This window comes from Bubalus kerabau, chromosome 10 (assembly GCF_029407905.1).
Source record: "Bubalus kerabau isolate K-KA32 ecotype Philippines breed swamp buffalo chromosome 10, PCC_UOA_SB_1v2, whole genome shotgun sequence".
NCBI classification, from domain to species: domain Eukaryota; kingdom Metazoa; phylum Chordata; class Mammalia; order Artiodactyla; family Bovidae; genus Bubalus; species Bubalus kerabau.
In genome coordinates, this window is record NC_073633.1 from 9,094,437 (window position 1) to 9,121,874 (window position 27,438).

General features: G+C 40.1%; 2 protein-coding genes across 4 annotated transcripts in view; one reads left to right on the forward strand and one right to left on the reverse strand.

Moving 5' to 3' along the window:
- Nucleotides 1–250: 250 nt before the first annotated feature.
- ATG12 (autophagy related 12) lies at nucleotides 251–22,625 on the reverse strand. Its single transcript, XM_055536548.1, has 4 exons — nucleotides 22,166–22,625; nucleotides 10,249–10,385; nucleotides 2,010–2,072; nucleotides 251–1,365 (listed from the first exon to the last, which is right to left on the reverse strand). Exons 1-4 carry the CDS (start codon nucleotides 22,326–22,328, stop codon nucleotides 1,306–1,308), a joined length of 423 nt encoding a protein of 140 aa, XP_055392523.1. The 5' UTR covers nucleotides 22,329–22,625; the 3' UTR covers nucleotides 251–1,305.
- Nucleotides 22,626–22,706: 81 nt separating this feature from the next.
- AP3S1 (adaptor related protein complex 3 subunit sigma 1) overlaps nucleotides 22,707–27,438 on the forward strand; it is a 74,588-nt gene continuing 69,856 nt past the window's right edge. Inside the window, exon 1 of one of the 3 annotated variants that reach the window (XM_055536546.1) lies at nucleotides 22,707–22,889. In XM_055536546.1, the coding sequence (XP_055392521.1) occupies nucleotides 22,821–22,889 (69 nt within the window). In that variant the 5' untranslated portion in view covers nucleotides 22,707–22,820. Of the gene's footprint in view, nucleotides 22,890–23,587; nucleotides 23,682–27,438 lie in introns of those variants that run through there. The other 2 variants (XM_055536545.1, XM_055536547.1) reach the window with 2 other exon arrangements.

The following is a 27,438-nucleotide window of genomic DNA, read 5'->3' on the forward strand; positions in this document are numbered from 1 at the left end:
AATTTATTAAACAAGGACATCATTATAAGGGGGCTTAGAAATTTGTTCTCATGTAGAAAATGAGAAGTGGACATGATTTCATTACCTTAAACTGAATGAATTGTTCCTTGGCATTCCCTAACGATAATGTACGGCAAATCATTAACCATAAAGTACATTCTGGGACTCAAAGGACTTTGTCTTTGACAAAATCATATCATTCTCATTATCTTTGAAAATAAACACTTAGATTTCTTGCACATACCTCAGACCCTGTTTGAACACTCCAATTTATTAGAATGTTTTATAAAAATGCTGCATCACAAATATAATACAGAATGAAGAAAAAAGTTAAATCTTATTAAAGCAATTATCAGTTTAATAGCATCAGTAAAAAAAATAGTTTTATTCATGGCATAAAATCTAGCTATTTTCCAATTATTCTTTGGGCATTTTCAAGTTGGAAAATACATTATAAAAAACTGAAAGATGCTTCCAAGCTTACTCACTGAGTGTTTCTGACACTATAGAAATAAAAGAGAGCTTAATACCACAGTTATAACCACTGGGACTCAAGAATCATTAAATGATAGGATTGAAAGAGTTCAATGACTCATTTGTCTAGAATTTGTAAAATTACTTCTGTTTCCCAATAAAACAAACCAAAACCATGACTCTTCTCTAAAGCAGTTTTCCAGTGTGTCAACACGTGTGCTCTCCTGGCTAGACGTTTGCTAGAAATTAGCAGGAATAGCTATTATCTTCTCTTTCTGGCAGCTGGGTTGCCCTCTACTGACTGACTAAGGTAATAAAGCCAGCTGGTCGATGCAAATCTGTTTCACAAGGTAACAGGTGACAGAAATGTGAATAAGAAAAGGCCTATCGCTGCCACAAACAAACTGGACTCCCCTGAATATGCCCCCAAAGAATCTTTCAGTAAATTGACTTTTAGAGTGGGAAAAAAAAAAAAAATCAGTAGAGTGCTAATTATTCAAGTAAACAATTTCAGTTATTTTGAGAAGTAGTACAAAAGCAGCTTTATATCATCTTAGTCTCCTTTTCAATACCTTGAAGATACCTCTGAAGGAATAAATGTAGTAATGGGTATATACTAATGTCAATCTTTTATGATGATTTTTGTATTAATACAAATCACATTTTTGTAAGTCCATCTACTCTGTGGATATTTTAAATAAACATGGGTCATAGTAGATACATGCTGAACAGATTACAACCACAAGTCTCTTGCCACAAAACGAAAACTTTTCAGAGCAGTTTCCTTTGTGAAGATTCCTTTTAAGTTAGGAAGATCTTTTCCTCTGTAGTTCATCCCCATGCTTGAGATTTGCAGTAATGCAGGACTAGTTTACCATCACTGCCGAAACACTACAAAAAGAAAAAAAATGCAATGAAAATTAAACTCAATTTTTGTTATCTTTAGATGAAACTAAGAATTATTATGTGTATCATAAATATCCTTGTACATGTATCTATAAAGGCTATTTCCTTCAACAGATACAAGCTGTTATTAGACAAATACTAGTAATCATAAACATTAAAGATGCTAAATAAAATCGTTCTTACATAGTCTCCTTTTCAATTTCTTGGAGGGAGATCTGGATTACTGATTATATAAACAATGTGGAGGATACTCCCTGTAGGTAAACAAGGAGATCTCACTTTTTGGTCATATTTCAGTCATCTTCTATTTGTATTATTCATTCCTTAATTTTTCAATCACTGCGTCATTTATTGAGACACAACTATGTTCTAGGTGTTAAGAGACACAACAAAGTAATCTCTTTGTTTTGATAGACAATTATGAACTTGTTGTTATTCAGTCGCTAAGTCATGTCAGACTCTTGCGACCCCCTGGACTGTAGCCCACCAGGCTCCTCTGTCCATGGCATTTTCCAGGCAAGCATATTGGAGTGGGTTGCCATTTCCTTCTCTTAAATGATGTGAATTAATGATCACATTATACACAGATGAGCATATTCCACGAAGAAAATAAAGCAGGAATGTTTTACCTCATAGAGGGTCCCAACTTCCTGGTCTGGGGAGGGGGCAAAGGACTGATTCACGTAAATAAACTGCAAGAAAGAAGAACATTTATGGTGATTCGTTTTTAAAGGTATTCAGATTAATCTGCATTTTTCTGGTTCCCAGTCAGCTATCTCAAATTCTTTGTCTTCAGAAGTGAACAAAGTGTCCCTAAACTCCTTCTTTCTAATTCTCATAAATTAGTAATTAATGAGATCTTTTGGAACAGTATTTTTTTCCCTTGGAGGAGTAACAGAATTTTTGTTTCCAGCTTTTTATAACTAAGAAACTTTTGTTTTCACCAATAGCTTTTAAAGACTTATTCAAGAAATTACATTTGTAAAAAACACCAATATTCTCATTTATTAATAATTAAAGAGAAAGTTTCTCTTAACAAAGTTTTACACACACAGCCCCAAATCAAAACATTTAAGTGTGTGCTGTGTGCTCAGCTGTGTCCAATTCTTCGGGACTCCATGGACGGTAGCCCGCCAGGTTCCCCTGCCCATGCAGCTTTTCAGGCAAGAATACTGGAGTGAGTTGCCATTTTCTACTCCAATGGATCTTCAGGACCCAGGGCTCGAACCTGCGTATTTTGTATCTCCTGCACTGGCAGGCGGCTTCTTAACCATTGCATCACCTAAAGTCACTTGCAGCCAAATGACACAGAAAAAAAATGTAACAAAATTGAAATCTAATATCCTTACAATCTTGTTGTTCCTTAAAGGACTCACTGTTAAATGTTTCAGTCTAGTCTGTGTCTACTAAAACATTTTAGTATTTAAAAAAATTCCTGAAGATACTGAAGCAAAAGATCATAGTGTCTAAGTGACTTTTCATAGTTTCCTTTTTAGAAAACAAAACACTGAAGGTTAACACAATTTTCCTTTGTCTATATTAAATTCTAAGACTAAAATTTCCTGGGTTTCACATATGAGCATATTCTACGAAGAAATATGAAAGAAATACACTCACAGTATATGGCTTTAGAGAAAATTTGTGGTTTCAGTTTGTTTTATTGGGAAACAGAAATAATTTTACAAATTCTATACAAATGAGTCATCTAACTCTTTTCAATCCTATCATTTAATGATAGTTTGAGTCCCAGTGGTTGTTAACCGTGGTACTAATCTTTTAGTTCTTAAATATATATATACACACACTGTCCTTAAATACACACACACACACACACAAATAGTTGGTTACTAGACACTATTTGGGATATCAGCTAGAACAAGAATAAATATCACGTACATTTCTCCTTCAGACAATATAGAGTGGTAACAGTACTTCTTAAGTAAGGAAGAGAGGGCTTCCTGGGTAGCTCAGCTGGTAAAGAATCTGCCTGCAATGAGACCCCAGCTTTATTACTGGGTTAGGAATTCCCCTGAAGAAGGGATAGGCTATCCACTCCAGTATTTCTTGGGCTTCCCTGGTGGCTCAAATGGTCAAGAATCCACGCGCAATGGGTTTGACCTCTGGGTTGGGAATATCCCCTGGAGGATGGCATGGCAACCTACTCCAGAGTTCTTGCCTGGAGAATCCCCATGGACACAGGAACCTGGTGGGCTACAGTCCTGGCAGAGTCAGACTCGATTGAGCGACTAAGTACAACTAAGAGGAGGGGTTCTACTGAGATCCAGGTTTGAATTCTGGCTCTAAATCCAAGTAACTTTTTTCAAATTGTGTGCTTGTTTGTAAATACGGAAACTAACAGGACCTATGCTTCTTGAAGCTGCTGGGAACAATAAAATGAGATCGTACACGTCAAGTATAAGCGCTTGGTAGATGTATTCAATAGACTAGTAGTTACACTTATTTAACTATTTAAAATAATCAAATATCAATTCACTATTAAGACTGATTAAGGTTCTAACGTAATTTCAGAAATCAGTGTGCATTTTAACATGAATTTCCTACGATAGAGACATAATAATTTGTGTTTAGTTCCTGACAGTTCAACTCTGAGTGAACACAGATTTTATTATTTTTTAGTACACTTTAAATTACGAAACGGACTCTGGATGAAATTTAGTTTATTTCAGTAGACAAACTCTGAGTGTCTATTATGTGCTAGGAAATGCACAAGGTGTGGAACAAAAATGAGGATTAACGTGATTCCCACGTTCCATAAGCAAACATACTCAGATAAGAATATATACTTGGGCAAGATGCAACTGAGAAGGTGTGCAGCACAAAGATGTGGCATTAGTTTAGCCTAGCCGTTTGGTTAGGAAAGACTTTCTGGAAGAAAAAAGTTGAGGACCAAATTTGGACTTAACTAGGTGAAGAGAGTAATAGTTAGGACTCTGTAGGCAAAAGCAACAAAAGATGCTGTGAGTGTCGAAGGGACAATACAGCAGATATAGTAGAGAACTGTAAGAAACCTATGTAACGCTGTAGCAGGAGTTAGCAACTGAAAATGACTTTAATATAAAAAGCAATTAAGGTAGTTTATATGGGGGATACATGGAGGTAAAAATTTCAAAATGCAATCTTTAACTAAATGCTAGAATGTGGGAGGATAAAATTTTAAAGACTAATGATTTGTTTTTAAGTCATGTCTCTTGAGTCGTTTTGGTTGTTACAACCTCTCAATTAGATTATGTAGGAAGGGTTCATGGAAACAGCATACTCTTCAGTTCTTGCACACTGCTAATAGTTGCTGCCTTAAAAGCCAGCTTTGCATTAATAGTATACAAAACCCATTATCTCAACACTTTCTTTGTATCTCTGCTAGTCACATTTGGAAGTATCCTAAGCCATGATCTTTTCGCCCTAGATGTCCAAGGGATTTTTCTTTTTATTTCATGTCCAGTTATCTTGCCAGAATGTGTTTTGGTGATGGTTGCCCTGGATTAGTATTTTCAGGATCTTGGTAAGTTTTTTCAATATGTAGTTTCAAATCTTTTTAGAAGAAATTTCTTTTGAATTATAGTTCTAAGTATTTGTCTTGTTCCTCTGCTTTGGTTTTCTTCTTCAGGGACTCCTGGTATCTATATGTTTACTCTCCTTTGTTCATACTCAGTATTTCTTGTCTTCTCATTCTTTTCTTCATTGTGGTGCACAGAACTCTCTAGTTGTGGTGTGGAAGCTCAGCAGTTGCCATCACACAGGCTTAGCTGCTCCATGGCATGTAGGACCCTAGGTCCCCAACCAGGGGTCTAACTCAGGTTCCCTGCATTGCAAGGCAGATTCTTAACTGCTGGACCATCTGGGAAGTCCCTCACATTCTTTCAACATTTCATTCCACCTCTCCCCAAGACACATCCCAGAGCCTGAGCAACCAAACACTCCAGGCTGAAGTTCTTTTTTTAAGTTAAAAAAAATTTTTTTAATACAATTCTTAAGGGCTACTTTCTATTTACAGTTATTACAAAACATAGGCTATGTGCCCCGTGTTGTACAATACATCCTCCATCCTATCTTGCATCCAACTGTCTTACATCCCTCTTCTCCAGCCTTATATTGTACCCTACTCCCACCACTGGAAACCGTTAGTTTCTCTGTATCTGTTAAGTCTGCTTCTTGTTTGTTATATTCACTGGTTTTTTGTATTTTTTGGTTTCCATGAATAGGTGATATCATACAGTATTTGTCTTTCTCTGACTTATTTCACTTAGCATAATGTTTTTCAAGTCCATCCATGTTGCTGCAAATGGCAAATTTTCTTTCTAATGGCTCAGTAGCATTCCATTCAGTTATCTGTAAATCTTCCTCAGACAATTTTGGCTTCTTTCTTTTTCTTTGGGATGGTTTTGTTTGCTGTCTATATGCAGGTCAGGAAGCAACAGTTAGAAGTGGACATGGAACAACAGACTGGTTCCAAATAGGAAAAGGAGTACGTCAAGGCTGTATATTGTCACCCTGCTTATTTAACTTATATGCAGAGTACATCATGAGAAATGCTGGGCTGGAAGAAGCACAAGTTGGAATCAAGAATGCCGGGAGAAGTATCAATAACCTCAGATATGCAGATGACACCAGAAAGTGAGGAGGAACTAAAAAGCCTCTGGATGAAAGTGAAAGAGAGTGAAAAAGTTGCCTTAAAGCTCAACATTCAGAAAACTAAGATCATGGCATCTGGTCCCATCACTTCATGGCAAATAGATGGGGAAACAGTGCAAACAGTGCAGTGTCAGACTTTATTTTTCGGGGCTCCAAAATCATTGCAGATGGTGATTGCAGCCATGAAATTAAAAGACGCTTACTCCTTGGAAGGAAGGTTATGATCAACCTAGATAGCATATTCAAAAGCAGAGACATTACTTTGCCAACAAAGGTCCGTCTAGTCAAGGCTATGGTTTTCCTGTGGTCACGTATGGATGTGAGAGTTGGACTGTGAAGAAAGCTGAGAGCCGAAGAATTGATGCTTTTGAACTGTGGTGTTGGAGAAGACTCTTGAGAGTCCCTTGGACTGCAAGGAGGTCCAACCAGTCCATCCTAAAGGAGATCAGTCCTGGGTGTTCATTGGAAGGACTGATGTTGAAGCTGAAACTCCAATACTCTGGCGAACCTCATGCGAAGAGTTGACTCATTGGAAAAGACTCTGATGCTGGGAGGGATTGGGGGCAAGAGGAGAAGGGGACGACAGAGGGTGAGATGGCTGGATGGCATCACCAACTCGATCAACCTGAGTTTGAGGGAACTCCGGGTGTTAGTGATGGACAGGGAGGCCTGGTGTGCTGCGATTCATGGGGTCCCAGAGTCAGACACGACTGAGCGACTGAACTGAACTGAATACGATATTATGGACCTCTGTCCATAATTCTTCAGGTACTGTTTACTAGATCTAACCCCTTGAATCTATTCATCACTTCCACTGTATATTCACAGGGGATTTAAGTCACACCTGGTTGGCCTACTGGTTTTCCCTGCTTTCTTTAGGCTAAGCCTGAATTTTGTTAGGAGAAGCTGATGATCTGAGCTACAGTCACTTCAGGTCTTCTTTTTGCTGACTGTATACACCTTTTCCATCTTTGGCAAGGACTGATGCTGAAGCCCCAATACTTTGGCCACCTGATGTGAACAGCTGACTCTTCAGGCCCTGATGCTGGTAAAGAGTGAAGGCAGAAGGAGAAGAGGACAACACAGGAGGAGATGGTTGGATGGTATCACTGATGCAATGGACATGAACTTGGGAAAACTCAGGGAGATGGTGAGGGACAGAGAAGCCTGGTGTGTTGCAGTCCATGGGGTCATGAAGAGTTGGACACAACCTGGTGACTGAACAAGTATTCCACTGTGCTCTGTGTGTGTGTTCACATCTTCTATCCACTTATCTATTGATAGGTTGCTTGCATATTTTGGCAGCACATCTGCTAATAAGACACAGATCCTGTAGTTGTTGGGAATTTCTACCAACTTGAATCTTAGGGTTCACGAGGATACTGTCATCTGAGTCTTAAGTAGACTGACTATGGGGATTTGGTTTTACTTTCTAGTTGACTGTTTTAGTGGGAATTCATGCCTTCTGACACCACTGCTATCTTCCCAGAATCCCCAGCATTACTTTTTCTTTTGACATTTATTTTGCTAAAATAATGTAGGGTCCAGATGGTGACTGCAGCCATGAAATTAAAAGACATTTACTCCTTTGAAGAAAAGCTATGACAAACCTAGACAGCATATTAAAAAAGCAAGACATCACTTTGCCAACAAAGGTCCATATAGTCAAAGCTATAGTTTTTCCAGTAGTCATGAATGGATCTGAGAGTTGGACCATAAAGAAGGCTGAGAGCCAAAGGGTTTGATGCTTTCAAACTGTGGTGTTGGAGAAGACGCTTGAGAGTCTCTTGGACTGCAAGGAGATCCAACCAGTCAATCCTAAAGGAAATCAATCCTGAATATTCACTGGAACGACTGATACTGAAGCTGAAGCTCCAATATTTTGGCCACTTGATGTGAACAGCCGACTTATTGAAAAAGATCCTGATGCTGGGAAAGACTGAGGGCAGCAAAAGGGGGCGAAAGAGGATGAGATGGTTGGATGGTGTCACTGACTCAGTGGATATGAGTTTGAGCAAACTCCAAGAGATGGTGAGGGACAGGGAGGCCTGGTGTCCTGCAGTCCATGGGGTCGCAAATAGTAAGAGACAACAGCAACTGAACGACAGTAGCAGCTCTAAGAAGCTAGAAGACGTTAGTTCTAGTTTCATCTAGAAAAGTGATAAAAAGATGATTTTTATGCTTTCTATTGCTCAACAGGGAAAAGATAGTCATATTCACTATAGAAGCTTAAAATTGGACCATATGAAATTGCTGGCGTTTTTTTGGGTCAAAATGATTCATGAATGAAAACTTCACGTGGTTCAACCAAATACATGTTGACATCAACCAAGTTCTTTCAGATTACTGACTACAGGCAATACAAAATACAATGAAGTCCTTTCAGATTATTGAATATAGGCAATACAAACTGTCAAAATTCTAACATTAACATAGAACAAAGCACTGTTTTGTCTTTTCTTCTATCTACAAATTTCTAAAAGTAATGCCTGAATTACTTGGTTCTCCTCTAGTTACCTCCAACTCTTCATGCTCTACCCTTAGTAGTCTCTTAAGTGTATGTCCTCATCCCCCTAACTATTCCATTTAGACTTGGCCTCTAGGCAAGGTCCTGTGTTCCTCAGGTTTTAGCTACCATATGCAAGTGGATGACACTATAATCTTCTTGCCCATCTCTGAAATTTAATCAAATTCTTTATGGCACTCTTTAGAAAACATGATTTTCTCATTCCAAGTGGTCACAAATGGAGCTGTTCACCTGTAAAACTCAAAAATCTCCAACACTTTCCCCTTTCAACTTCCTTTGGAGGAATCCCTGGCTTTATGCTATCCTTATCTCAAGTTAACTTGTGGTGATTAACCTATCTTGCACTTAACTTTTGTACTCATGACATGACACTTCCGTGAAAACCAATTACCATCAAAATCTTAGATCAGAGTACTTTCTTCTTCACTGACAAAAAGAGATAAATTCCAACAAACCTCACTTAATAATCACTTCATTCATTTTACCAGTTCTCATTCCTGTGTTCACAGCAACTATATCCCTTCCCAATCCATATACATAATTGTATTCAAAAAACAGTTAATGATTCTTCAATTACGTATCCACTTATACATTATGTGTTAACACGGACCAAGAGTGTGATCTGAAGATAAAAGTATTTTATATATTAATATATGTGACAAAAAGTCAAATCCATGCAGACGTTTAAGTTTCTGTGGTCAAATACCAAATTCAAAACCAGTGGCATTTAAAATCGTAATCCTAACAATCTGGCATGAAATGCTTAACATGTACCACAGTATGAAATGAATACAGCTGACCCTTAGAAACAAGGGGGAGGGATGCCAACCCTCTGAGCAGTCAAAAACCTAGGTATACAAGGCAGATTCAACCAACTGTTGGTCGTGTAGCGGTACACTATGTATTTGAAAAAAATCCACATATACATGGATTTCTGCAGTTCAAACTCATGTTGTTCAAGGGCTGCGTATAAGCAGATTTCTGCAGTTCAAGCTCATGAAGGAAGAATTGAGCATCTCTTAGTTCTTCCACAGCACATGGCACAGGTGCACTGCTTACCTTGAGAAGAACGGGAAGGATGCAATACTGACACCAGAACAAAGAGAACTCCAGAACTCTCTGTACCAATATTCTAGGATAGATCTTTCTGCATGGGCATTCAGTGACTTTTTGAGGAAAACCAATACAGTAGGCTAAAAAAATTCATTTCATTTCAGAGTTCACCAGAGAATCCTTCAATAAAGCACAGAAATTCCACTAACAAAAGAAATAAAAGGATATTACTGAAGTAACATATGTGGCTCCATATGTATTTCTATACAAGTTATTCATTGTCGCCTAGAACTATAGTTCCCCCTCTGAATCCATGGGCTCTGAATGCTCCCTCAGATGCACCCAATTGTGATGAAAAAACATTTGGAGAGAAAAATTTCAGAAAGTTCCAAAATGCAAAACTTTAATTTGTTGGGTACTGGCAACTATTTACATAGTATAAGGTATCATAAGGGATCTAAAAGTGATTTAAAGTATATGGGAGAACATGTACAGATTATATGCAAATATGCCATTTTATATAAGGAACCTGAGCATCTACAGAAGATGGTCCTGGAATCAATCCCCTCCCCCCTGGATACTGAGAGATGAATGCTCTGTGAATTTCTGTAGGTAAATGACCACCATTGGTTTCATACCAACTGTTCTGAAGCCACAAGTTTAAGGAACTTTTTGATGAAGTCAATGAGTCCTTGGATGGTTCGGGTTCGCTCTACAGCCCATTTCTTTGTTTTCATTATAGGAGTGTCTCCCACAGCCTTTAGCAGAATGTCAACTGTAAAGGAAAACAAAAACAAACAGTTGACCCTGGTCAAAACAGGAACTGAGGGCATCAATGTCTATACAGTTGAAAATCCACCTATAACTTATGCATCCACAGATTCAACCTACAATGGATTATCTATTATTCTGGTAGGTATTTATTGAAAAGAATCCATGTATAAGTAACTTGCTGCTCAGTTGCCAAGTCGTCTGACTCTTTGTAAGTCCATGGACCCACCAGACTCCTCTGTCCATGGGATTTTCCAGGCATGGATACTAGAGTGGGTTGCCATTTCCTCAACAAGAGATCTTTCCGACCCAGGGATTGAACCAGCCTCTGCTGCATCAGCAGGCAGAGTCTTTACCACTGAGCCACGTGTGAAGATATAAGCAGACCTGCTTAGTTCAAACTCATGCTGTTCAATGATGAACTATACTGACAAGTATGCTGATGCGCCTAAAGAGGATAGGATATAAAAGGCGTTAGAAAGCTGAAATCTTCAATCAATACACAGTTTATGTACTCAGGATCCTGGAGGCATGCCTGAGATTAAAAATACAAGACATGAACAGATTCATTTAGAAGAATTTCACTTTCATTGAAACATTTATTTTTAATTAAAAAAAGATAAATCTAAATTTCCAACAAAGATATTTAGAGGGGATTGTTAAATAAAAGATATTATACTCTATGATAGAAGTTATATACTATAGTAAAGTTAAAGAACACACACTCTGAGCTCCCTGAGTTCAAAGTCTTGGCTCTGCCACTTGCCAGGTATGTATACATGTATCTAGGTAAGCCCTTTAATCTCTCCATACTACACTTTCTCCACTTATAAAATGAGGATAATAGCAGAAACCTGGTAAGATTGTTAAAAAGATTAAATGATTATGTATAGAGTATTTACAGCAGTATCATATAACTCACTCATTAAACCATAAGATAATTAAGCTACCATTAAAGATAAGTATTATAAAGCATATTTTATAGTATTAAAATTTATCAAAAAGTATTACATATAAAACAGCATGCTGCTGCTGCGTCGCTTCAGTCGTGTCCGACTCTGTGTGACCCCATAGATGGCAGCCAACCAGGCTTCCCCTCCCTGGGATTCTCCAGGCAAGAACACTGGAGTGGGTTGCCATTTCCTTCTCCAATGCATGAAAGTGGAAAGTGAAAGTGAAGTCGCTCAGTCGTGTCCGACTCTAGTGACCCCATGGACTGCAGCCCACCAGGCTCCTCCGTCCATGGGATTTTCTAGGCAAAAGTACTGGAGTGGGGTGCCATTGCCTTCTCCAATAAAACAGCATAATCACATATAAAACTGAAAATGATTTCAATTTCATTAAAACCATCACAGGCACATATTCATGTAAATGTAGAATATGCTCCAAAATAGTATTTCCTAGTAGGAGTATTATAGGTGATTATTACTTGATATTACTTGTGCTATTTGTAATTACCAAGTTTTCTACAATAAACTTTTTAATGAAGGAAAACAATACAAATTATTAAAAAGAAAATATATCAACTAGGGCCAAAAAGGTTTCAGAGAAATCAAACGTTTCAGTAATTCAAAATACAAAGATGCAAATAGAAAGACTATGAATTTTTCTCCAGAAGTTACTTCACTTAACAAAAAAATTCGAAGTTTTTTTAACAATAAGGCAGAAGAATGATTAGTTCTGACAAAATAGTGGAAATCACTGCTGCCAAACAGAAAAAAGAATGAAAAGAAATGAGGATAGTTTAAGAGACTTCTGGGACAACATTAAAGGTGTAATATTCACATTATACCCTAGAAGGGGAACAGAGAGAGAGGAGAGAGAGAGAGAGCAAGCGAGAGAGAGAGAGAAGAGAGAGCCTGAGAAAATATCTGAAGAGATATCTGAAAATATCTGAAAAGATATCTGAAAATTTCCCTAAACTAGGGAAGCAAACAGTCACCAAAGTCTAGGAAGTGAAGAAAGCTCCATACAGGATTACTTAACAGAGAAATATACAACACATTGTAAACAAAATGACAAAAATTGAAGATAAACAAAATACTTGTATGTATAAAACATACAAGGGAACTTCCATAAGGCTACTAGCTGATTTTTTAATTCTGGTCAGAAGGGAGAGGCATGATATACTTAAAGTGATGACAGAGAAAAACTTACTACCAAGAACACACTATCCAGCAAGGCTCTCATTCAGATATGATGAGGAAATCAAAAACTTTAAAGATTAAAAAAAAAAGCTGGAAAAACTCAGTACCACCAGCGTTACAAAAAATGCTAAAGAAACTTTTGTAGCTGGAAAAGAAAAGGGCACAACTAGAAATAAGAACATTATGACACAGACAAGCTCACTGGTAAAGGCGAACATGCAATAAAGGCAGGAAATCATTTGTACACAAAGCTAGCAGGGAAATTTAAAGACAAAAATAGTAAAATCATCTGTATCCATAATAGACAGTTTAAACAATACATAAAACAAATCAGATGTAAAATATAATATCAAAACAGTAACTATAAAAAGAGGAAAAGTATAACTGTAAAGTATCTAAAATGCTTTTAAAATGAAGAGATCAGCAACTTAAAACAAGCACCTATACGTATAGGCACCTACATAAACACCTCAAGGTAACTGCAAGACAGAAATCTATTAACAGACATTCATACAGAAAAGAAAGAGGGATCCAAACGTAACACAAAAGATACTCATCAAATCACAAGAGAATGAAAGAAGGCGAACAAAAAGACCTACAAAGATGAACCCAAAATAATTAACAAAATGGCAATCAGTTCAGGTCAGTCGCTCAGTCGTGTCCAACTCTTTGTGACCCCATGAATCACAGCACACCAGGCCTCCCTGTCCATCACCAACTCCCGGAGTTCACCCAGACTCACATCCATCGAGTCAGTGATGCCATCCAGCCATCTCATCCTCTGTCGTCCCCTTCTCCTCTTGCCCCCAATCCCTCCCAGCATCAGAGTCTTTTCCAATGAGTCAACTCTTCGCGTGAGGTGACCAAAGCATTGGAGTTTCAGCTTCAGCATCAATCCTGCCAATGAACACCCAGGACTGATCTCCTTTAGGATGGACTGGTTGGATCTCCTTGCAGTCCCCTTGGAAGAAGAGGGAGTCTCTTCTTCCAAGACTCTCAAGAGTCTTCTCCAACACCAGAGTTCAAAAGCATCAATTCTTCAGCTTTCTTCACAGTCCAACTCTCACATCCATACATGACCACTGGAAAAACCATAGCCTTGACTTTCCTTATCGCTTCAGTTGTGTCCGACTCTGTGTGACCCCATAGATGGCAGCCCACCAGGCTCCCCCATCCCTGGGATTCTCTAGGCAAGAACACTGGAGTGGGTTGCCATTTCCTTCTCCAATGCATGAAAGTGAAAAGTCAAAGTGAAGTCGCTCAGTCGTCTCTGACTCTTCGCGACCCCATGGACTTCAGCCTGCCAGGCTCCTCCACCCATGGGATTTTCCAGGCAAGAGTACTGGAGTGGGTTGCCATTGCCTTCTCCATAGCCTTGACTAGACGGACCTTTGTTGGCAAAGTAATGTCTCTGCTTTTTAATATGCTATCTAGGTTGGTCATAACTTTCCTTCCAAGGAGTAAGTGTCTTTTAATTTCATGGCAATAGGAACATAGATATCAATAATTACTTTAAGAGAAAAGAGACTAAATGCTTCAACCAAAAAAGACTGGTTAAATGGATACAAAAACAAAATCTGTATAGTTGCCAGGGAAACCCTTCAGATCTAAACATACATATAGACAGAAAGCGTGGGGAATGGAAAAAGGTATCCACACAAATGGAAACCCAATGAAAGCCACAGCTGCAACAGCTGTATCAGACAATATACACTTTAAATACAGACTGTTACAAGAGACAAAGACAGACACTACATAATAATGAAAGGATCGCGCCAAGAAGATATAACAATTGTAAACATACATGCACCCAACAGAGAAACACCTCAACGTATAAGGCAAATGTTAACATATATAAAAGGAGTAAATGACAGTAACACAACAATAGTTGGCGACTTTTAACACCCCACTTACATTAAGGGACAGATTATCCAGACAGAAAAATCAATAAGGAAATATAGGTCTTAAATGACACATTAGACTAGACTGACTCAACTGATATTTATAGAGTGTTCCATCCAAAAGCAGCAGAATACACATTCTTCTCAAATGCACGGGGAACATTCTTTAGGATAGATTACATGCTGTGCCACAAAGCCAGCTTTGGTAAACTGAAGAAAACTGAATTCATATCAAGCATCTTTTCTGACCACAACAATGCAGGGTTAGAAATAAACTACTGGAAAAAAACTGCAAAAAAACACAAACACATGGAAGCTAAACAATCGATGCATCACTGAGGAAATCAAAGAGGAAATAAAAAGTACCTAGAGACAAATGAAAACGAACGATGATCCAAAACCTATGAAACACAGCAAAAGTAGCTCTAAAAGGAAAGTTGACAGTGATACAGATTTACTTTGGGAACAAGAAAAATCTCAAACAACCTCACCTAACATCTAAAGCAAATGGAGAAAGAACAACAAAGAAAATCCAAAGTTAGGAGGAAAGAAAAAATAAAGATCGGAGCAGAAGTCAATGAAATAAAGACAAAGATCACGTAAACTGAAAGCTGGTTCTTTGAAAAGATAAACAAACTTGATAAACCTTTAGTCAGACTCATCAAGAAAAAAAGGAAGAGGGCCCAAATCAATAAAATCAGAAATGAAAAAGACGTTACAATAGACACCACAGAAATACAAAGGATTGTAAGAGACTACTCTGAGCAACTATATGCCAATAAAATGGCCAACTGAGAAGAAATGGATAAATTTTAAGGAAGGTACAATCTTCCAAGACTGAACCAGGAAGAAACAGAAAATATGAACAGATCAATTACCAGTACTAAAACTGAATGAAGAATTCGAAAACTGCCAATAAACTAAAGTCCAGGACCAGATGGCTTCACAGGTGAATTCTACCAAATATTTACAAGATTTAATGCTTATTCTTCCCAAACTATTCCCAAAAATCGCAGGGGAAAGAACACTTACTAACTTATTCTATGAGGTCACCCTGCTGGAAAACCAGAAAAAGGTATCACAAAAAAAGAAAATTACAGGCCAGTATCACTGATGAACACAGATGCAAAAATCCTCATCAATGAATTCCCTTAAGTTGCTGGATACAAAATTAGTGTACAGTAATCTGCTGCATTTCCATAGACTAACAACAAAATACCAGAAAGAGAAATTAGGGAAACAATTTCACTTACCATCACATGAAAAACAATCAAATAGCTAGGAATTAACCTAAATAAGGAGGCAAAAACCTTGTATTCCAAAAACTGTAAGACACTGATGAAAGAAACCGAAGACAACACAAAAGAACGATAACGATATACTGTGTTCTTGGATTGGATGAATCATACTAGTTAAAATGACTACACCACCCAAGACAATCTAGATTCAATTTAATTCCTATCAAATTACCAATGGCATTTTTCACAGAACTAAAACAAGTATTTCAACAACCGTGAGAAAGAACAGAGCTGGAGGAATCACACTCCTTGCCTTTAGACTATACTACAATGCTACAGTCTGGAGAAGGCAATGGCACCCCACTCCAGTACTCTTGCCTGGAAAATCCAATGGACGGAGGGGCCTGGTAGGCTGCAGTCCATGGGGTCGCTAAGAGTCGGACACGACTGAGCGACTTCACTTTCACTTTTCACGCATTGGAGAAGGAAATGGCAACCCACTCCAGTGTTCTTGCCTGGAGAATCCCAGGGACGGGGGAGCCTGGTGGGCTGCTGTCTATGGTGTCGCACAGAGTTGGACACGACTGAAGAGACTTAGCAGCAGCAGCACAATGCTACAGTCACCAAAACCAGACAGTACTGACACAAAAACAGACACAAGGTCAATCAAACAGGAGAGAAAGCCCAGAAATGAAACCACACACTTATGGTCAAGTAATCCACTACTAAGGAGACAAGAATAGACAATGAAGAAGAGAGTTTCTTCAGTAAGTGCTGCTGGGAAAACTAGACAGCTACATGTAAAAGAATGAAATCAGAACATCCACTACCACCACATACACAAATAAACTCAAAATATATTAAAGACCTAAAATATAAGACTGGATACTATAAAATTCCTAGGGGAAAACACAGGCAGAACACTCTGACATAAAATGCAACATTTTTCTGAATCTGTCTCTTTCAGTACTGGAAATAACAACAAATGTAACCAAACAGGACCTAATTAATAGTTAAAAGCTTTGGCACAGTGAAAGAGACCATCAAGGAAACAAAAAGACAACCCATGGACTGGGAGAAAATATCTACAAATAAAGTAACAGACAAGGGATTAATTTCCAAAATACACAAAGAGTTCTTACAACTTAGTATCAAAAAAACCCAAACAGCCCAATTAGAAGATGGGCAAAAGCCCTAAACAGGTATTTCTCCAAAGAAGACACAGATGGTCAAAAGGCATTTGAAAAGATGCTCAATACTGCTAATTATTAGAGAAATACAAATCAAAGCTACCATGAAGTCACATCAATCAGAATGGGCATCATTAAGTCTACAAGTAATAAATGATGGAGAGGGTGTGGAGAAAAAGGAGCCCTCTTACATTGTTGGTGGGAATGTAATTAACCGACATTATGGAGACCAGTATGGAGGTTCCTTAAAAACTAGTTACCATAAAACTCTGCAATCCCACTCCTGGGCATGTATGTGGAGAAAACAGTAACACACCCACATGTTCACAGCAGCACTATTAAAATAGCCAAGATATGGAAGAAGCCTAAGTATTCATCAACAGACAAATGGGAAAAAAGACATGGAGTACCACTCAGCGAAAAACAGAACAGAATAATGCCACTTGCAGCAACAGGGATGGATCTAGAGATCATATTAAGTCAGACAGAAAAAGATAATTATCATATGATACAACTTATATGTGGAATCTAAAAAAATGATACAAATGAACTTATTTACAAAATAGAAACCGAGTCACAAACATAAAAAACAAATTCATAGTTACCAAAGAGGAGAGGTGAAAAAGGAAATGGCTACCCACTCCAGTGTTCTTGCCTAGAGAATCCCAGGGACAGAGGAGCCTGGTGGGCTGCCGTCTATGGGGTCGCACAGAGTCGGACGAGACTGAAGCGATTTAGCAGCAGCAGCAAAGGGGAGAGGAATATATTAGGAGTTTGGGATTAATATATACTACTAGATATAAAACGGCAGAGAAGGCAATGGCACCCCACTCCAGTACTCTTGCCTGGAAAATCCCATGGATGGAGGAGCCTGGTAGGCTGCAGTCCATGGGGTCGCTAAGAGTCAGACACGACTGAGCGACTTCACTTTCACTTTCCACTTTCATGCACTGGAGAAGGAAATGGCAACCCACTCCAGTGTTCTTGCCTGGAGAATCCCACGGACGGAGAAGCCTGGTAGGCTGTAGTCCATGGGGTCACACAGTTGGACATGACTGAAGCGACTTAGCAGTAGCAGATATAAAACAGGTAAACAGGACTATACTCAATTATCTTGTGATAATGTACAATGGAAAAGAATATGACAAAGAATCTATACATATATGTTTAGCTGAATAGGCGCTTCCCAGGTGGCACAGAAGTAAAGAATCCACATGGCAATGCAGGAGATAAGAGACTTGGGTTGGATCCGTGGGTCAGGAAGATCTCCTGGAGTAGGAAATAGCAACCCACTTCAGTATTCTCACCTGGAAAATCCCATGGACAGAGGAGCCTGGTGGCCTATAGTCTATAGGGTTACAGAGTTGGACATGATTGAGCAATACACACTCATGTAACTGAATCACTTTGCTGGACACTTGAAACTAACACAACACAACACTGTACATTAACTATGCACATGCTTGCTAGGTTGATTCAGTCATAGCTGACTCTCTGCAACCCTACACACTGTAGCCCTCCAGCCTCCTCTGTCCAGGGGATTCTCCAGGCAAGAGTACTGGAGTGGGTTGCCAAGCCCTCCTCCAGGGGATCTTCCTGACCCAGGGATCAAACCCGACTCTCTTAAGTCTCCTGCACTGGCAGGCATGTTCTTTACCCAGAGCACCACCTGAGAAGCCCAAATTAACTATACTTCAATTTAAAAAAAATTAAATATTAAATCAAAAGAAAGACTGAAAGCAGAAGTGTTCTGCTGCCTCCTAAAGTCAACTCTATTCTGTTACATCCTTCTTGTCCCATTCCTTGGTATTAAAAAATTGGGTCACTGAGTTTACTGAGATCAATTTATTCAAGTTTATCCCTGGAATGAAGCCATCGGGAACACATAATGCACTGTTTATCTTTCTACTAAAGTTTATCTTTCTTCTTCCACTTGGTAATTCTAATCTCAGTTATCCAAGGAAAAAAGATGAACTGGGAGATAACTAAGCGGATTTTGGTTAACTGATCTTCCACACCACCTGGTCCCTGTTCCCTAAATTCCCTGGGGCTATCAATCAGTCAACTGCAACTGCACATTCCAAGAATGTGAAGCAGAAAATAGTAAGCTGTATTACTGAAGAAGGTAAGGGCAAGAAGCTACAGAAGAAAAATATTTATAATTAAAGCTATACATTTTTAAAAAAACTATAAAAGGTAATTTGCTTGTAGTTCTCAACCATAGCTACACATAAGACTCAACTGGGAGAACATTTACAAGAATACAGATGCCTACATCAATTAAATCAGAATCTTCTGGAAGTAGGGCCTTGGCACTGGTAGTTCAAAAGCTCCCTCAGATGATCCTAAAGGGCTGCAAGAACTAACAATCTGGGTCTGCTTCAATAAGCTGTAGATTAAACCAAATGTGGACTATATGATATATTTAAGCTTTTTTCTATCAAAAAAGGTCCTCAAAAAAGGATGACAATTTCAGGGTACAAATTCAATAGCTAGAAAGTAAGTGTGACATCAGAGAAGCTAACTCAAATATTCACAGAAGCCAGAAAATGAAAACTTGATTTTTAAAGGATGGTTAAAAATCATAAATTGAGCAGACCCAAGAAAACAGACCATATCGAGGTTGTGAGCAGTTATTTTTTAGCCACAGTTCTCACAGTGATCTCCAGGGTCAAGTACGTAGTGAACTGTTGACTGAGACTGCTAGATATTAAGACAAACCCTTTCAAAGTCTGTTTCGGCTTAGAGTAAATTGGAAGGCAATAAAAGGGAACAACATTATTCTGGGAGGTGGGTCATAGAGGATCCTGCTGTGATTTATGTCGGAGAGTGTTTTGCCTATGTTCTCCTCTAGGAGTTTTATAGTTTCTGGTCTTACGTTGAGATCTTTAATCCATTTTGAGTTTATTTTTGTGTATGGTGTTAGAAAGTGTTCTAGTTTCATTCTTTTACAAGCAGTTGACCAGTTTTCCCAGCACCATTTGTTAAAGAGATTGTCTTTTCTCCATTGTATATTCTTGCCTCCTTTGTCAAAGATAAGGTGTCCATAGGTGCAGGGGTTTATCTCTGGGCTTTCTTTTTTGTTCCATTGACCTATATTTCTGTCTTTGTCATCGCAGCACTGTTTATAGTAGCCAGGACATGGAAGCAACCTAAATGTCCATCAGCAGATGAATGGATAAGAAAGCGGTGGTATATATACACAATGGAGTATTACTCAGCCATTAAAAAGAATACATTTGAATCAGTTCTAATGAGGTGGATGAAACTGGAGCCTATTATACAGAGTGAAGTAAGCCAGAAAGAAAAACACCAATACAGTATACTAACGCATATATATGGAATTTAGAAAGATGGTAACGATAACCCTGTATGCGAGACAGCAAAAGAGACACAGATGTATAGAACAGTCTTTTGGACTCTGTGGGAGAGGGAGGGGGATGATTTGGGAAAATGGCATTGAAACATGTATAATATCATGTAAGAAATGAATCGCCAGTCCAGATTCGATGCAGGATACAGGAAGCTTGGGGCTGGTGCACTGGGATGACCCAGAGGGATGGTATGGGAAGGGAGGTGGGAGGGGGGTTCAGGATTGGGAACACGTGTACACCCGTGGGGGATTCATGTTGATGTATGGCAAAACCAATACAATACTGAAAGTAATTAGCCTCTAATTAAAATAAATAAATTTAAATTTAAAAAAAAGGGACCAACACTGCTGCTGCTGCGAAGTTGCTTCAGTCGTGTCCGACTCTGTGCGACCCCATAGATGGCAGCCCACCAGGATCCCCCATCCCTGGGATGCTCCAGGCAAGAACACTGGAGTGGGTTGCCATTTCCTTCTCCAATGCATGAAAGTGAAAAGTGAAAGTGAAGTCGCTCAGTCGTGTCCGACTCTTTGCGACCCCATGGACTGCAGCCCACCAGGCTCCTCCATCCATGGGATTTTCCAGGCAAGAGTACTGGAGTGGGGTGCCAGTGCCTTCTCCACAACACTACTATATATAAAACAGATAACTAATAGGGACCTACTGTACAGCACAAGGCATGCTACTCAATACTCTGTCATCACCAACATGAGAAATGAATCTTAAAGAGTGGATACATGTATAACTGATTCACTTCACTGTACCTCTGAAACTAACACAACGACTCCAAAAAAATAAGAGGATCTGTAAAACTCAAGGGATTCATCTTAAGGACGATTTTAGTGGTTATCTACAGAAATAATTACAGGGTTTTGTTCCCCTACTGTGCATCAGCTGGAAACGACAGAAAAGACTTCCCTCAAATGTAGAGTCAGTCTGACTTACAAGAGGGACAATGATGGGACAGACAATTACACTCCACAGCAGTAGAAAATGAAGTTGGATGAAGGGCCTAGAGATCAGTAAGCACAAAATGCCATACCTACACTTTAAGACTCGAGACAAAAATGATTTCCTGCTTTTCTCATAGGCAACTCTACAGAGTGCTCCACTTAGGAATTTCTGCATTTTACAAAGGAATTTCTGTATTTTACAATGGTGAACTAATTCTCAAGCAATAAAGGGTTGAGGACAGCGAGTTCAAGCAATGAAATGATTTGTAATGAATGTAATTCGTTACAAAGATTCCAAAATGGTGTTACTTTTTTTTTTTTTTTAAGGCTATGCTAATATTTTCGGTTTTCCCTTAGCAGTGTTCAAAACCCGTTTTTTGGTCCAAGATGAGTTCACACCCATTTGGTATAAAAAAACCGGTGACCTAGTTGGAAGGTGTGGATTCTACTTCAGATCTGCTACAGACTATCCTTACCACCTAGATGGCTGGATGGCATCACCGACTCAACGGACATGAGTTTGAGCAGACTCCGGGAGATGGTGAAGGTGAGGGAAGCCTGGAGTACTGCAGTCCATGGGGTCACACCGAGTCCGAAACGACTGAGCGACTGAACAACAATCAGTATCAGCTAAAGTCACTATTCAAATAATTAGATCTCGCATTAAGTACTCGGAGCTACCAAGATCCCACAGTGCTCCCACCCTCACATAGCTCGCAGTCTGGCTATTTCAAAGGAAGATGAGAGTACACGGTTTTAAAACCCAGCACCACATCACGAAGGCGCCTCTAGGGATAGCTTTTCTTTCGAGGCACTCAACTCAAACGTCTCGAAAGCCGAAAAGTATACTTCCTTTCTCCTGACTGGTCAAGAACCTCGTCTGGAACCGGCCCTACCCTATTTTTGCTTATTAGCCTCCATCCCTTTTCGAACACAACCTCAACCTCCCGCCTCTGCCCAGAGAGACAGTGCTCTGAAAATTACTTTTTTTCTTGGTGTCACCGACAGGTTCCTCTGTTCCCGGAGAGACTGCAGCAGAAGAAGGGGGCTCCGGAGTGGCTGTTTCTGGGGAGACCTCGGTAGGCACTTCAGCTTCGGGAGCAGTTGAGGGAGGGAGCTGCAGCGCAGACTCCTGCTCCTCAGCCATCTTGCTTGGAGGAAAGGGAGGGCGGAAGCGCTGGCTCAGCGAGTGCAGTGGGCGGGCCTTGCTCCCAAGAGCATCTCTAGAGAGGCGCCGGGGTAGGGGCGGGGGAGAACCCAACCCAACCCTGACTCGGAATCGCAGGTTGGTCCTCTGCGTCGAATCTGTTGTGGTCCCCAGACCGCTGACAAAGCAACTACTATTTCACTCCAGCAAGCTTCCGGAAAAGATCTCTGGGAGACGTCTCCGTCAGCCGCCGAGTGCGCACGCGCCCCTCAGCTCCGCGCCCCGGTCCTGGAGCTATTTCCGCTTCCCCCCATGCCAACCCCTCCTAAGCCCCGCCCCGTGCAAGCCCCGCCCCGAATCTCGGGGGCGCGCGCGCGCGCGTGTGCGGGAGGGGGCGGGTGGGGAAGGACAGCCGGCGAGATCCCGAGGCAAGGCTCGCGCGCCCGCCCCCGCCCTGGCCCCGAGCTCCCACCCTGTCCGCCCGGCTCAGCCATGATCAAGGCGATCCTCATCTTTAACAACCACGGGAAGCCGCGGCTCTCCAAGTTCTACCAGCCCTACGTGAGTGCCCGCCGCCGCCGATCCGGGCGAGGGGGGAGTCGTTGGCGGCCGGCAGCGCCCCCCGGGCGACCCCCTCAGGCGCGTCGCGGCCCTTCTGGCGCCCCGGCCGCCGCGCGCTCCTGGCTGTCAGCCTCCGGGTGGGTGTGCCGGGTGCCCACCTCCCGCGGCGCTCCCTTCCTCCGACGTGGCTTTTCTCAGGCGGCTCCTCCGCTTGTCTGTGCGCTGGGTGGCTTCCCGGCTGTGCGGGCGAGGCCCTGGAGACTTCCCGGTGCGGGGCCGAAGCGGGTCCGGCGGCTGCAGCCCACCTGAGCGCGCGAGGTTTGCAGCCCACCCGGGTTTGCAGCCCGCTCCTGTTAGCAGCCGAGGGAGACTGTTAGAGCCGGTTGGTCTGGCAGCCCCACCTCCCCGACTCCCAGCCTTTCCTGCCTGACTTCTTTCTCTTCTCCTGTGTGGACAGATGGGCTAGTGGTGTTTTTTTTGTTTTTTTTTTTTTCCGCTGTAATCCTCTTGTCGCGCAGGAACTTTGGCTTCCTGCGTTTGGAGAGACCTGCACGCTTTGTAGTCTCTCCCGTAGGTTGCCATACGTGATCGAGTGCTCAGTATGACTTTCCGGTGTCTCCTTTTTAACGACAAAGATAAGTGAGGACCTAACGTTTCTCTGTGGCTTTTCCCCTAGCGGCTGTATTTTATTTACTCCTGCAATAACTGGCGAGGATTGTTGTTTGATCAAGTAGAACGGTGATGCTATACCTGAAAGTGACCATTTCAGCGACTGGTTTGTCATTTTTCTACGTAAGGGAGTTTGCCCTAATTTATAGGTTTTCTTCTGCTTACAAAGAATAGTAATATTTGTTCAACTCTTTCAGAAGTGTAAATATTGTGGGAAAACGCAGGTTTTACGGTAGTAATTTACAAGTAATTTATCACTGTTTGATGGAGGGTTACAGACCAGTGTTCCTATCTGAGGGCAAAATTTACCACTGTGGAAACACAAAATTAGGCTCTCAGTGATAGGATTAATGTGGACATATAACTCTTGTTTATTGTTGCATTATTTATTGTTGTACATAACTTTGTATTGGACATTTTGCTTAGAGCCAGAAAATGAACTTTCAATTAAATATTGAAACTGTGCCACGGCTAACACTTTTATGCAGATAAATCCCAGATGGAAGTCATTGATAATGCAGTCTGTGTGGAGGTCTTAGTTAAAGTGAGAAATCTTGAGCTCGTTTTTCATATCCATAAGTAATTTTGCTTTTGCTGGCGATAAATAGAATATTTTCTATTACTCCTGTTTCGTTTTAGTGTAGTATAATATCGATCCTAATACGTTTAAGAATTCTACATCATTCTTTAATCCAGGATAAAATTCTACTTGATTTTTCTGAATGGAAAAAAATCCCCTTGATTTTACATTGTTACCCATTTGCCTTAAATACATTGCTGTGCTAGCCTTTCCTGAAGGTATCTTTCTTTGAGCCATTTTGCCCTGCCATCCGTTTGCAGTGTAGAAACAGTATGTTCCAGTTGTGAAACAGAATTTTAACATGTGTTTCTCCATATCTCCACTTAATAATTAAGCGCTATTCAAAGTAGAAGGTTTTGTGGCTAATCCATAATATCAGTGTAACCACTCCTGTAGTGTGGACTTTAACTATGTGCAGAAAAATGTGTCGAATTTGAAATGCAGAAATACCTCTTTTCTCTTGTCCAACGCTGGCAACAGAAGTACCTTTAACCTTTACTCAGGAGGTAGCAGTAAGGTTAACGTGGAACAGTGGCAGCTCTGGTGTCATTTTGTTGTTCAGCCGTGAAGAAATGTCCAACTCTGCGACCCTGTGAACTGCCCCTCTCCAGGCTTTCCTGTCCTTCACTATCTCACGGAATTTGCTCAAACTCATGTCCATTGCTAAATGACTGGTGTAGCCAGGAGTAGGTTGCTAAGAGATGTAAAAGAAGACTCTAGTGTTCACTGAACATGAGGAAGTGGGGGATGCCAGGAAATGTTATTACTCTTTCATAAATCGAGTTTTGCCAGCCGTTTGTTTATTTTTGTCATTCAGGAATATTTTGAGATTATTTATATATTTGCTTGCCATTTGACGGCAGAAATCCTTTTCATTCAATCAATTCATTTATTCAGTTTTTATTCCATCAGTCAGTTTGTCAACAAATATTGATTTCATGCCTCCCATGTGCAGGCAGTGTTTTAAAATTTGGAGGTGAACAAACAGATAACTTATGCTTTTTCAGCTGGGACATAGACAAAGCTAATAAGTAGAATATATACCATGCCAGATAGTAATAGGTGCTGTGGGAAAAATAAAGCAGGGAAGGGTGATAGGGAATGCAAAGGTGGCACTTGAGAATAGATAAGTTTCCGCTGAGATGGTGATACTTGAGCAAAGACTTGGAAGAGGTGAGAAAGGCAGCGTTGCAATTATCTGGGGGAAATTCTTTCCAGGCAAAGGGAGCAGTAGGTGCAAAAGTCCTAAGGAGGGAATGGAAGAACCTGTCCTGTTGGAAGAACACCAGGACTAGCATGGCAAGAACAGACTGTCTGCGGAAGGAGGAAGCAAGGCCTGTGTGTATGGGGCAACAGAGTTTATTCTGTTCTCACTGCATGCTGTGTCCTTCCCTACCATTGCCAGATGCCCAGGTTCCGGGTGTAACTCATCACTTAAGCATCCGCTGAAGCCTTTTTGTCTTGCTTAAAGATTCCTCTTGGTTCTTAGGATTTTGTTTTTATTTTATGGTATACTATTCTGTTTCAGATTGCATAATTCCTTGGGGCATCCTATACATTGCTTAATGGAAGGTATCAGGTTTTAAACAGATTTGGCAACCCACTCCAGTGTTCTTGCCTGGAGAATCCCAGGGACGGGGGAGCCTGGTGGACTGACGTCTATGGGGTCGCACAGAGTCAGACACGACTGAAGTGACTTAGCCGCAGTAGCAGTGTTACCTACCCTCTGCAATCAACATTAAGCCTTAAAATATAAAGAACTCTGTATTTCTTTGCTAAACGCATTCATCAGAGTTTCCTAGCTTGAGGTGGAGTGTGTTTAGAAATGATTTCCCAAGGTTCCTTCCAACTCTAAAATTTAGTCTTTTTATTAACTGAAAGTTTTAAGAATCCATGTCTTTAGGACGGAAGTAATGAGGAAACAGCTGTTACTGCAGCTGTTTTGGTTTTTAGTTGAAAGAGGCTTTAAGAAGTACATATCCAATAACATTGACAGTTTTGAGCTTAATTTATTGAGGGATATCTAGGGGTGTGATTTGGGTATCATTCCTGTACTCTGATAGGATGCTGAGCTTTGAGTCCAGCAATAATGATTTGACACTGAAGAGTTTGAAAACTGTTTAACCATGCCAACCAGTTTCCCTTACTGCATTGGATTTCCATTTCTCATTTATTCTCCCTTATGATACAACAGTTTGTATTTCCCTTTAATAGTACAGATTTCCAGTTCTTGCTGTAATAAATGTTTAGATTTGATTGTGCCTCAAACCTGCTGTTCAATGTATGGGACATGTAAAGTCACCCTCGGTTTTCTAAACTGATGTTTTTGGTTCATTCTACTAAAATCAGACATGTAAGATTTCAAGAGTGGACTCAATTCATTCACTTTTGTTTTTCCCTCCTGTATTCTTGAACTGGGCTTCCCAGATGTCGCTAGTGATAAAAGAACCTACCTGCCAATGAAGGAGACATAAGAGATGCGGGTTCTCTCCCTGGGTCAAGAAGATCCCCTGGAGGAGGGCATGGCAACCCACTCCAGTATTTTTGCCTAGAGAATTCCATGGACAGAGGAACCTGGCAGGCTACAGTCCATAGGGTTGCAAAGAGTCAGACACGACTGAAGCAACTTAGCACGCAGGCACATCCTTGAACTTGACTGCAGAAATTCAAATGTTTTTCTTGCTTTACTTCTTTAATTGTCATTTAGCCATAGCGACTTGGCAACAGTAAACTTTAGTGTTTTAATATTTGCCTGGCAATATTTGTATATTACTATAAATCACTAAAGGAGATTTATATTTCATAAGCTATATATATATTTTATATAGCCATCAAGCAAGGAAAAAAACCCTTGGGTTATGATTCTCATGTTATTAATGCACCATGGCATATCCTTTGGTGAATATCTGTAATAAAATAAAAGTGTTTTCCTTTTATATGAATTATTGTAGTTGTGTCTACAGATTTAAGCAATTGTGTATTTATAAGGGTGTACACAAAGTACAAACAGGAAAGTTTTAAAACTATTACATACATGAGTTGTCTCAACATTCTTATAAACTATATCTGATTATTAAGTTGTTTTTCAACTAAATGAAAGCCCTAGATAGAATGCTTATATTGTTCCTTCCTTTTTTTGAATTTGTTTACACTATTTTTCTTTCAAAAATTTCTTTGAGAAAGATGCATTAGTGTTGACTGATGTCTTTTTTTGCAGCTATTAAGACATTGTGGCAAATGGGATAGTTAAACTTATTTTTATGATTCTATGTCAACAATTCTAAGTTTAAATTTAGGTAT